This window comes from Gracilinanus agilis, chromosome 2 (assembly GCF_016433145.1).
Source record: "Gracilinanus agilis isolate LMUSP501 chromosome 2, AgileGrace, whole genome shotgun sequence".
In the NCBI taxonomy this organism is placed as follows: Eukaryota; Metazoa; Chordata; class Mammalia; order Didelphimorphia; family Didelphidae; genus Gracilinanus; species Gracilinanus agilis.
This window is the reverse complement of record NC_058131.1, coordinates 44439049-44451503: the sequence shown is the minus strand read 5'-3', so window position 1 is coordinate 44451503 and position 12455 is coordinate 44439049. Positions and strand designations below refer to the sequence as shown.

At 34.1% G+C, this 12455-nt stretch overlaps 1 protein-coding gene across 2 annotated transcripts in view; it reads left to right on the top strand.

Annotated features, from left to right (window-relative positions):
- The window catches only part of AP1G1 (adaptor related protein complex 1 subunit gamma 1), a 53353-nt gene that overhangs the window by 7564 nt on the left and 33334 nt on the right, over positions 1-12455 (top strand). For both annotated transcript variants that reach the window (XM_044663128.1, XM_044663130.1), the window contains exons 2-3: positions 4505-4629; positions 8551-8692. In XM_044663128.1, coding sequence (XP_044519063.1) covers positions 4505-4629; positions 8551-8692 — 267 coding nt within the window. The remainder of the gene's footprint in view (positions 1-4504; positions 4630-8550; positions 8693-12455) is intronic.

The following is a 12455-nucleotide window of genomic DNA, read 5'->3' as shown; positions in this document are numbered from 1 at the left end:
TTTGTAGTGGACTGTATCACCTTATGAATTGCTAGGATGACATGTTGGCCAAGAAAGTTACTACAGTTTTAGGGTACATTATGAGATATGTCCTCTGCCATTGTAGGGAGGTGATACTTGTCACTGTATGATATATGTGGTCTGACAACAGGGTTTATGTTTAGTTCTGAGACCACATTTTTGGAAGAAAATTGATGAATTGGAGCATAGATAGGAGTGCAACCAAGATGGTGAAAGTCCCTTTAGGTCATTCAGTATGTGACTCAGCTGAATGAACTGGAGATGTTCACCCAGGAGAAAAGAAGACTTGTGGGGCTGTTAGCTAGGATGTGATAGTTGTCTTCAGTTATTTGAGGATCTGTCACTTGGAAGGAGGATGAGGCTTGTTCTGCTTGTATTTAATGGGCAGGAGGAGCAGCAATGGGTGAAAATTGCAAAGAACAAATATAGACTTGATGTGGAAAGACTCCATGATTCTTCTAGCCTCCTCTAGGCTGCTCTAGAAGGGTACATTCTCCCTCACTGGCTGGCTGAGTACTTGTCAGCAGTGTTGAAAGGGATTTTTATTTAGGTATAGCCCGAAGTAGGTGGCCTCTGAGATTCCTTTGAAAGCTGAGATTCTGGGATTGTGCTGAAAATGGAAAAGAAAAATAGTCAAAGATATACTCTAGGTTAGACAGCTTTTTGGGCATTTACAACATTCTTAATTTTCCCCAATTCTTCTGTTTGAATTAATCATAGGCTTTATCCTTGGTTTACCTTGTTTAAATATTAGCTCAGTATCCCCACATTTTGGAATTTCCTTCTTGTTTCATACCACAACTGGTTTTACATGCCTGACCTTTTGTGGAGGAAATGTGGTTGGTATATCTCACGTGAAGAATGTGATTCAGCACCTTCTGTCTAAGTATTTAAGTAACTGTGGGATGTAGTAGGAAGGACATGGCAGTGGGAATCAGGAAGAACTTTGATTCTAGACCCACCATTGCCACTGACTAGTAGCTGTGATGTTGGGCAAGTCAGTCAATTTCTTTTTAGTTCCTTAGCTATAAAACAAAACAAAAACATCAGATTAGAGCAATGATTCTTGACTTTGTTTTGTGCCCTGGACTCTTGGTAGGTGGTGGAAGCCTATGGACCCCTGTTTTTGAGTGCATGATAAAATTCATAGGGATGCAGAGAAAGCCAATAAAATTGAAAAACAGTCATCAAATTTAACAAGTTGGTAGATCCCAGGTAAAGAACCTCTCCTGGATTAAAAGATCATCTCTTCTAGCTTAAACTTAATGTCATTACTTTCTATTATGCCATCTTTTTCTATTAGTATACAGGAAACTTAAGTGGGTAGCTCCAACTAATGTGTTTGTTTACTGAAATTATTAAGAAGTAGTTTGGTCTTTAATCTTTGATAGGATCTTTCTAAAACATATTTTGAAATATATTCTAACATTAGAAGATAATAGAAATAATTATTTCTGTATTTTGTGAGTTAAAATGATTATGAATAAAAAATGTTTATTTCCAGGACACACTGAAGGATTCGTTCATACCTTAAGGGCATGGAATATGTAATCTACTGTTCTCTCAATATTGAGTAGATCTGTTAACAAAGGGAGCTAAACTTTCTTAATAGACATTGGTTTTCATCCCATTAGGTATAGGAAATTTCTTTTATGTTCAGCCCTAATAAAAAAAAATTGTTTTCATATCATCTACTTTTCCTACCTGATTCCTCCTTCATTTCCTTTCCGAAGAGTCAAAATAACAAAGAGGAAGATTTTTTTTTTTTTTTAGCAAAATTAACTAACATATTGAAAAAGGATTAACATTATATGTAGTATTCCTTATCAATGAATCTCTGCAAAGAAGCAGGGCAGAGGAGCAAGAGATTCCTTCTGTCTCTTTGGAACCAAGTTCTTGGTCATTATAATTTCGCAGCATTTAGTTTCTCTTTTGTTTTTATTTCCCTTTATATTGTTGTAGTCATTGTGTATATTGTTTCCCTGGTTTTATTTACTTCACATTGCATCATTTCATATGTTTTCCCATGCTTCTCTAAATTTGTCATAGTCTTTGTTTCTTATGGCATAGTAATTTTCCACTACACAGATAACAAATGTTTATAAGAGCTGACTAATGTGCCAAGTACTGTGCTAAGGGCTGAGGGTACAAATACAAGCAAACAATATAGCCCTTGCTTTAAAGGAGCATGTGCGCGTGTGTGTGTATGTATGTGTGTATGTATGTATGTGTGTGTGTGTATACACACACATATTTTTTTTTATTTAAAACCCCTACCTTCTGTCTTAGAATCAATACTGTGTATGAGTCTAAGGCAGAAGAGTGGTAAGGGCTAGGCAGTGGGGGTCAAGGGACTTGCTCAGGGTCACACAGCTAGGAAGTGTCTGAGAACCCAGTGCAATCCATTGAGCCACCCAGTTGCCCCTAGGAGCTTATATTATAATGAAGATGCACATACATAGAAGAGAGCTGGAAAGGGGTTAGAGGCATAGAAATAATGGCCTGGTAGTGCTGTGGAGGCATAGTAGAGGCCAAAGCTTACTGATTAGTCCTAGGATGTTTCCAGCAATGGAGTCTAATTTTCTAGGAGAGAGGAGATAATGAGATGATGGCTCAATTTGAGATCTCATATGATAAAGATGACCAGATGTGCTATTGAGGCTTGGGTCTGGGTAAGATATGGCCAAAGCTTATATTCATATATTATACCCAGTTTGATGTAGATGTTTAATTATGATCTTCCCTTCTTGGTAATATTTTTAAACTAAGTTAATTAAAAATAGAAGTTGTATATCACACTCCCCCCAACCCCCCTTTCCCCACCCTACAAGCTTTTGCTTCCCGGACACTGGAAAAATTCCAGCCTTAGTCAAGTGCCATCTAGAAATGCAGGAAAGAACTCTGTTAGTGTGGAGTTTAAGATACGTGGGGAATTCTAAAAAGAAACAATTTCTTGTAATTGTCATAACATTCTTTCCCTTAAAAATTCTCTCTGAAAAGATCAGATTTTTCTAGAAACTTTTTCTTGTCTTTCTAATATTTGTAGTTAAATAATTATTCTTTTTGATTCAATCTAGAACAAACCCTATTTTAGATTGAATCAAAAAGAATATTTTTGTTTGTTTTGGAATGAACCCTCTTGGTAGTCAAGCTAAACCTTGTTACCATTTATTATTAGGTTAATATTTTTAATTCATGAAATAAATACAAAGAATTACAGAAGGAACTAATTATATTGAAATACTAAAATATTGAAATTGAAATATTTTTAAAAACAAGTTGATGAACTTCAGGTTAAAGACTACAAGAGGAAGCAGTAGAACTTGTTATACATGTATTCTGGTGTGTAATCTGTTTCTTTTTTCTTTCTTTCTTTTTTTTTTTTAAACCCTTAACTTCTGTATATTGACTCCTAGGTGGAAGAGTGGTAAGGGTGGGCAATGGAGGTCAAGTGACTTGCCCAGGTCACAGTTGGGAAGTATCTGAGGCCAAATTTGAACTGAGGACCTCCTGTCTCTAGGCCTGACTCTCAATCCACTGAGCTACCCAGCTGCCCCTGTGTAATCTGTTCCTGTCTTACACTGCATTTGTCTTTCACTTGTCTTAATTCCCTCTACCCCTCAAGGCTCTTTATGATTTATTTCTGTTAGGATATTAGCTATTTTTAAAAATTGCATATCTCATAGTGTATATCTGTACTTAGTCCAAATAGCAGGTGAATAGTTATACTTCAAATACTTTTTGATAATATGTGAAAAAGCTGTTTTAAAATTAGTGACCTATAGAATACAGTCAGATTGTACTGTTTTAGTTAAATGTTCTATTTCAGTTAAATTTTCTGCTGTATTAATAAGCATGCTTTCTGGAACTCTGTCTAGGTTTATGCCAACTTTGAATTTTTCTTTCTCCTTTTTTTAGATATTTTTGTGTGTGGAATTGGGTACTTGATTGAATTAGGAGTTGGATTTCACTTCCTATAAAAATATTAGTGTGTGTTTTCTAATTTGCATATGCATGTAGTTTAATGAGTAAAATTCACAGATTGGTTAGAAAAGAAGCCTCTGTAGCTGAAAATTTCAGAGTAGGACTGAGCCAGATTAAAGTGTAATTAGTAAATATTTAATGAAGTAAATAAAATACAGTAAAATATTGATCATGTTAAATTACAGTTTTCTAAGTTAATACGTGGCAAGATCTTTTTCTATTTGAATGTGACATCATTGCTTTAGAAGGTAAGGAAGGATCCTAGGGACTAAATAATGTCTAAAGTACGTCAACTCAAAAAATTTATAATTCTTTGTTTCTTATCAAATTACCTAAGATCTGAAATCTTTGCCTTTTAATTGAGAAATTTAACTCTGTGTGGTCATACCTGTGTACACATTGATAATACTGAAATAATTAGATTCTGGGCAAAAAATATTACTTTTTATATTTGGTGTTTCAGTGATAGTTATTTACCAATTTTTTATTTATTTTACAGTTGGAGTGCCTCAAGCTCATTGCTTCTCAAAAATTCACAGACAAACGAATTGGCTATCTAGGGGCCATGCTGCTGCTAGATGAGAGACAGGATGTACATCTTCTAATGACTAACTGCATCAAGAAGTGAGTCAGTTCCTTTCCTTACTCCTCATCTGTAATGGCATGTTGTCATTGATAATGCATGATTAGAATCACAGATTTAGAGCTGCAGGAGACCCTTCTGGTCATCTACTCTACCCTCCTGGTGTTAGAGGTGAGGACCTGATTCCCAGAGAGACTAAGGAATGTGTTCAAGGTTACACAGGTAGTAGGTGAGTGATGAAGTTAGGATTCAAACCAAGGTCCTCTGACTCCAAACTTAGCACTCTTCCATTGACTTAGAACACCCCCTATACCTTTGTATTTGAATTGTATTTGATTTTAAATGACCTCCGTTTATCTAAGCTGACTCTGGAGAAATGTGAAATATTGACATCTTTAGGAAATAGCTTGTTTTTAATTAAGTTTCACTTCATTTTCAGCTCTTGATTTCTGTCTCTTCCCTTCATCATTGAGAAATCAAGAAAAACATTTATATCCATTAAAAACATTTATAGCCATTCTTTGTATTAGCCATGTCCAAAACCAAACCAAACCAAAACCCCTCAGTGTTCACTCTGAGCCTATTGCCTCTTTATCTGGAATGGATATCATCTTTTATCATGAATCCTCTGGGAGTGTGGTTGGTCTTTGTATTGAACCGAGTGCCTAAGTCTTTTAGAGATGTTTTTTCTTTATAGTATTTTTACTTTATGAATTCTCCTTGTTCTACTCACATAACTTTACATCAGTTCATATAAAGTCTTTCTAGGTCCACTGAACCCATTCCTCTTATAACAGTATAGGTATTGAAATATACCTCAGGGTGTAGAGATTCCTTCAGACTTAAATCTGAGAAATAATTTTGTATGTTGTTGTGCTCCTTCCCCCAAAATACAGAAACAAATCAGCAACAGCTAGGTGGTCTTCTTTCATTTCTATTTACTTCTTACCCTATCTCTTCTGTGATGGAAATAAAAATTTGTGGTAGTAATTCTTTACTAAATGACTGATAGAGGTTGCCACTAAGTATACTAATTTTTAGCAAGATTATCTCTGAGGTTTCAGTTGTATGGAATGAAACTTAATGACAAAATCCTTAGTCTATTTGGGTTTTGTTTTCCATTAATGTATATATACATGACAGAAAGTAGATTTGTGATAGTAGATGAATTTGATGTAAAGACATTCATTTTCATCACATATATAATGTTCTACTTGTTTAAGTTTTTTTCTGTAGTTGAAATCAGGAAGACCTGAGTTCATATTCACCCTCAAAAATTTCTTAGCTGTGGGCTAGTCACTTAACGTCTGTTTTCCCTTGGTTTCCTCAGCTATAAAATGGGGATCATAATATCATCTTCCTTGCGGGATTTTTTTTTCCTTGGAGGATTTTTGAGAGAATGAATATGATCATATTTGTAAAAAACACTTAATAAATGTATTCCCTTTCCTTTCAGTCCTTCCCTTTTCTCTTTGAAACTTTGAAATGTAACTACAGAACCATAATTATGTTGTAGCTGCAAAATGTTATCTAACCCATTGGGCAGTGTTTGTGAACTGAGTCTTCAATAACTTCTAATTAGCTTTCAAAAATATATTGATGATAAAAGTAGTATGTTGATAAGCTGTCTATCTAGCCAGTTTGACTTGTCCTCCTTTCCTGAGATAAGGCCTCTTCCTCCTCTCACTTTATGCATGCCCTGTATCTGCACTTAATACTCAAATTTTCAGTCACATTGTTGATAATGTGGATGTTCTATATAGCAGCCAGTTCTGTACAGCTGAGTCAAAACTAAATACAAAACTAAATCTAAGCTTAGACTGATAAGTTCAGAAGAATGAAACATATAGTCAGAGAGCAAAATTTTAACTTTATGGGATTCTATGAAATCTTATTCTTTGAATTCAGGATGTGAAATCCTGAATTTCTTCTTTATTGAGGCAATAACACTAATCTGTATAATTATCATGACAATCTTAGCTAGTTAAAATTTCTTGGATTATTCAAGTATTCTATAATTATGTGACATTGAAGACTATTATAATCCCTTAGCAGTTTTTATATTTGCTAACAAGTTACTGAGAAAACATTATTATTGGTAAAGAAGTAAGTTTAGATTTTTTTTTACATGAATTGATGCTTTAATTTTTTGTTAGTGAAAAGATCTTTTAGGTGTACATTAGTTAAGAATCCTAATTGTGTGAAACTAGTCTTTTTCTTTAACCAAAGAATGATTTTTACACAAAAAATGTATATATGTAAACACAACTAAAATATAGTCAGTGCAAATTATTTTTAGATATTAGGCAATCTAAATAGTGTGTATATATGTGAGAGAGAGAGAGAGAGAGAGAGAGAAATAGAGAGAAATAGAGAGAGAAAGCTACAGGTAATCTCCAGACTTCATTTTAACAAGGAATTTCAATCTTTCATTTTGAATTATTGAAATTTTATTTCAAATTATTGTCAGAGTTGTTGATAAGCAGCAAATCTCATTAATTTTAGTTTCATCTCCTTTCTATTCTCTGGGAGAGAGATCATGAGAGAGGTAGTGTGAACTAGTGGATAAAATTCTGGTCTTGGAATCAGGAGATCCGTGATAAAGCTTTGGACACTTAGAATGATTTCTTTAGATTTTGTGCTCTTCATAGAAATGAGAATTAATACTTTGTGCCACCTGTTTTATAACAGACTTGTGAGGAAAGTGTTTTGAAAATTTTGTATTGTTATTTAAATTTTAGGTGATAGGCGGTGTTAACTATGAAAGTTAAAAAGTGAGAAGGGAAATGTGATTGGAGAAGAAAAATTATTCTGAGGCTCTCTCCCTGAATAACAGAGAGCTAGATTTAAGTATTTTAAATTATAACATGTTCATGTTTTTTATGTCTGGTATTGCTGAGTAATTTAGAAGAATTAGCTATATTAGCCAAGACTGTTGAAAAACCTGTCTTTGTAATGTAGCACTAAATCTCTAGGACCTATATTGAGAAGAGGCTATATAGCTTAGTTGGTGATATTTGTCTGATTGGGCTATTATATTAGTAAAAACTATGGAAAAGGATAATTCTTTTTGTTGAAATCAAATGAAAAGGAAAAGTTCTTTGTTTTAACACAAAATTTCTATATTGAAACATAAGAACAGATAGCAAATAATTCCTGTTATGAAACCTCTTTCTTCTTGAGTTTATGCATACAGTGACTGAATTAAAGGTATTATCTAATTTTTTTCATGGAACCCCCTCCACCTTTTTTTAGGGGGTAGAAGGGTGGTGTCACTTGGCATATTATGAAACTCTTCTTTCAGAAAATAAGATTTTGTGGTATGTTTCTATAACTATTTCTGGACTTGAAACAAGAAATAAGTGTTTGAATTCTGGCTCTGCACTTCAATATCTGTGTGACCTTGGACAAATCACCTACTCTCTCTGGATGTGTTTCTTCATTGATAAAATGACATATATAAAAATGTCTAGAACCTTAATGTATACTACTCTAAATCTTAAGAACTTTGCTGTATAGAGTACTTCAAATTTCTGGAGTAAGCATGGCTTCAATAGTAAAGATAAAATGTTACCTTTGAGTACTTTTTGTTAGAAACAGTGGGCTTCTGTGAAACATTTAATATTATGTTGGTAATTTATAGCTAGCATTTATATAAAGCTTTTAAGGTGTACAAACGTATTCCATGCTATCTCCTTTGATTCATAACACAACAGCCCAGTGAGGTAAGACTATTATTGGATAATATTTAATATATAATATTCTTATTTTACAGAAATGTTAGATATTTAGAATAAATATTTCCTGGCACTGTATATTGATAATAGGAGAAATTCTGAAATCTGTTTTAAGATGAAAGTTCCCTAAACTGCATGCAGGCTTATGATCTTCTTGATTTTGGACAGTTTGCTGGGGCTTTGGACAAGACATAGAGTTACTTTCATTTTTATTTTCTTTTGCAGTGACCTTAACCATAGCACGCAGTATGTGCAGGGGCTGGCACTCTGCACCCTTGGCTGTATGGGTTCCTCAGAAATGTGTCGAGATCTTGCAGGAGAAGTAGAGAAACTCCTTAAAACTTCCAATTCTTACTTAAGAAAAAAGGTAACAGGATAAAGCTAATTTTGCTTCTTCAAATTGGGAAATCCTATAGAAAAGAGAAGGCAAATGATTTCTTTTTTAAGTTCCTTGGCTAAAAAATTTAGGTGTATCTTCTTGCAAAAAATGGGCTCCTAAACAATTGTGTTTAATAATTTGGAGTCAGAGAACCCGGGTTTGAAAATTGCCCTTGGAGCTCGTTGCTGTTAGTATGACCATGGGTACTTTATCCTCTTTGAACTTTAATTTCCTTGTCTGTAAAATGACAGAGTTTGACTAGATGATCTCAAAGGCTCCCTCCAGCTCCAAATCCTTTGATTCTTAGTAACATTTTCAGTGATGATTTATCTTCATTTGTTATTGATGTCCATTTAGTAGCGATTCTTGTTTAGTTCTGCGGGTTTTTCCTCAAGTACTTAATGGTTTATAAACATTTAAATATTTGGTAATAGGTATTATTTTAATATATCCATCTTAATCCTTTGGTGATTTAAATCATAAGCTCCTAAGTGAGCTGATAATAATACTAAATTAGATTGACACAAAGTGTTAGAAAGCTTTGCCTTATTCAATCTTCTTAAGTGAATGGTTCTATAGTTGATGTTTTTGAGAAATAAAAGGCAAAAATTTTATAACTGGTTCCTATATATCTTCTGAATAAAGGAAATTCTGTAGGACTCTAGGTCTTACTTAGAGAATATGATATAGAGCACACTTGTTAAAATTTGACTTTAGTAGATGTAGTAACATGATAGTTGCTGACTTTAATCTTTCATTTTTGCTTATGTTAACATTATAATAATTTTATTGAGCTATTTTTGCAGAACTTTTAAAGTATTATACTTAAAACCTTCAAAAAATTTAAATTTTATTACATAGTATATGTGTTTTAACAGTGATTTAAAAAATGTAAATGGAATCTACTTAAAATTCTGTGCACTTAGCACATTATTTAAAAAAAAAAATCCCCATTCATTCCCAGTAATAGTAATATCAATAGCAGTCCTACTCCATTAAAGCAGTGCATTGAAATACTTTTTTTTTTAAATTTGGATAACTTTTTCACCATTCCTCCTTGGTTTTGTGGTTCAGTGCCTGAGTTTTAATTCAGAGCAGTGTTATTGTGCAACAGTTAATTATGTTGAAATAAATGTGGCACATCATACCATAAGGCTTTAAAAAATATCTTAAAAACTAATTTGCCCTTAACATTATTCCCTTCCCCCCAATTGGAGCAAATGATAAAAACAAACTTGAAAAATACATTCCTCAATAGAAAACTACAAAGAAATCTTTGTACCTAGAGGCCTGTGGTTAAGAGCCCATCATAACAGAAGAGTGATTCCAATAAAACAAATCACTACTTTGGCTATGTCCAAAAATGTATGTCTTTTTCTGCATTTTAAGTTACATCACCTGTCAGGAGGTGAATGGCACACTCCATCTCCAATTTTTTTTTGACTTGAGGTTTATATTTGAGTTGGACAGAATTATAAAGGCTTTCAAAATTCTCAATAATGATATCATTGTATAAACTTTTTCTATTTCTGCTCATTTTGCTCTGTATCAATTCATACAGATATTCTCAGTTTCCTCTGATACTATTCTACTTCATCATTTCTTGTGTCATAATATTCCATTACGTTAGTGTACTGTAATTTGTTTAACTATTCTCCAACAGGAAGACACCCCTTTAGTTTCCAGTTTTTGGCTATACTACTTGAAATATAAGAAGCAAATATATTATTTTGTTTGCATTATTCCCATTTTATTGCAACTGTAATTAAAACCTAGAAAAGGCTAAATTCCTTTTACTTTTAAATATACTATTAAGGGTAGAATTGAAAGTGGCATTGAAGACTTGACTGTAAAGCATCCCTTTTTTTCTATAGATTATATGCCTATGCTATTTGTTAAGTTAAAATAAAAAAATTTTCTAGTATAACGGATTATCTCTTGCCAGTGTATTTTAATATACGCTGTTAGAGTTTAATTTTTTAACTTTTTTAGTCTTTGCATCTTATTTAAGCCTTTAACAGAGTCATCTGTGTTGTAGTTACCTTTGTGCTTCTCACTTCATTTTACCTGTGTCACCAAATACCAGACAAATCATTCTTCATGTGAAGAACACCTTATGCCAAATTTATTCCTTTTAAAACCATGCATTTCTTATAAAAATAGTAACCACCTTATTTTATTTTCAGTCTTTTGACTTCTAAGAATGTGTCACCACTTAATAGAGAGAGAGATTGTATATGATACTATGATATAGTGGAAACATAAATCATGGGCCTTTTGGTGAATGAGGGATAATTGGAAGTTTTATAGACTTAAAAAACAAGGAGGGGAGCAGAGCCAAGAGGGTAGTGAAGTAGCAGTGAACTCCTAAAATGACTGAATATCCTTTTAAACTGATCTTTAAAAGGTGCCTCAAAAGGACAGGAGTCAAATCAGGATGAGCAAGGGGGCTTTGTCACTGAAAACAATGTGAAAAGGTAGGCAGAGAGAGTGGATTTCCATGATATAAGGGGTAACTGGAGGCAAAACTGCATAAGGAAAAGCACAGACTTAACCTCCTCCCCAACCTACCCCACCAGACACAGACACAGACACAGAAACAGAAACAGGACCTTGGCAACTTTAGGATCCTGGGATGTGGGTTTTACCAACAAAAGAGCACCGCAGATTCACCCCTGGAAGTCTCTGGCCCAAGCAGAGAGATTTGGAGGTCCATAGTACTGGATACTCTCAAGATTCTACTGCTGCAGTGAAGATAGTCCAAGGACAAAACACTATGAAACCAGGACCTAGGCAATTCCAGGATCCCTGGAGGTAGGCTACATCAAAAAAAGAGCACCTTGGACTCACCCTTGGAAGTCCGAGGCCTGAGAAGTGAGGTTCATAGCTCAATAGCACTGGACCCCACTCAAGCCTCTGCAGAGGCAGTGAAGATAGCCCCAGGGCAAAACTAGTCACTAAGACAGAAATGGCCAGCAACTTGCAGATCTCCGGCCCTTAAAGGGAAAAATGAGCAAACAGCAGCAAAAAAAACTCTTGACCCTTGAAAATTTCTATGGGGAAAAACCAGTCCTCCAAGGGAAAAATGAGCAAACAGCAGCAAAAAAAAAACAAACTCTTGACCCTTGAAAATTTCTATGGGGAAAAAAGAGTTCAAAACAGAAGCAACCAGGAGATGGTGAGAAACAAGCAAATACATGCAAAATCTCCAGAAAAAATGGGAATTGGTTGTAAGCTCTGGAAGAATTCAAAAAGGAGTTAAAAAACTAAGACAGGTAGAAGAAAAACAGGAAAAAGAAATTAAAGTAATGCAAAAAGAAAATAGCCATTTAAAAAGCAAAATTGGTCAAATGGAAATGTAGACACAGAAATCAAATGAAGAAATAAACAGATTAGAAACCAGAATTGAGCTACTGGAAGAAGTGGCAAAAAAGTTCAGTTAAAAACTATACTATAAAGCAGCAGTCATCAAAACAATATGGTACTGGCTAAGAGATAGAGAGGAGGATCAATGGAATAGACTGGGGATAAATGACATCAGCAAGACAGTGTATGATAAACCCAAAGAGCCCAACTTTTGGGACATGAATCCACTATTTGACAAAAACTGCTGGGAAATTTGGAAAACAATATGGGAGAGATTAGGTCTAGATCAACATCTCACACCCTACACCAAGATAAATTCAGAATGGGTGAACGACTTGAATATAAAGAGGGAAACTATAAACATGTTAAGTGAACACAGAATAGT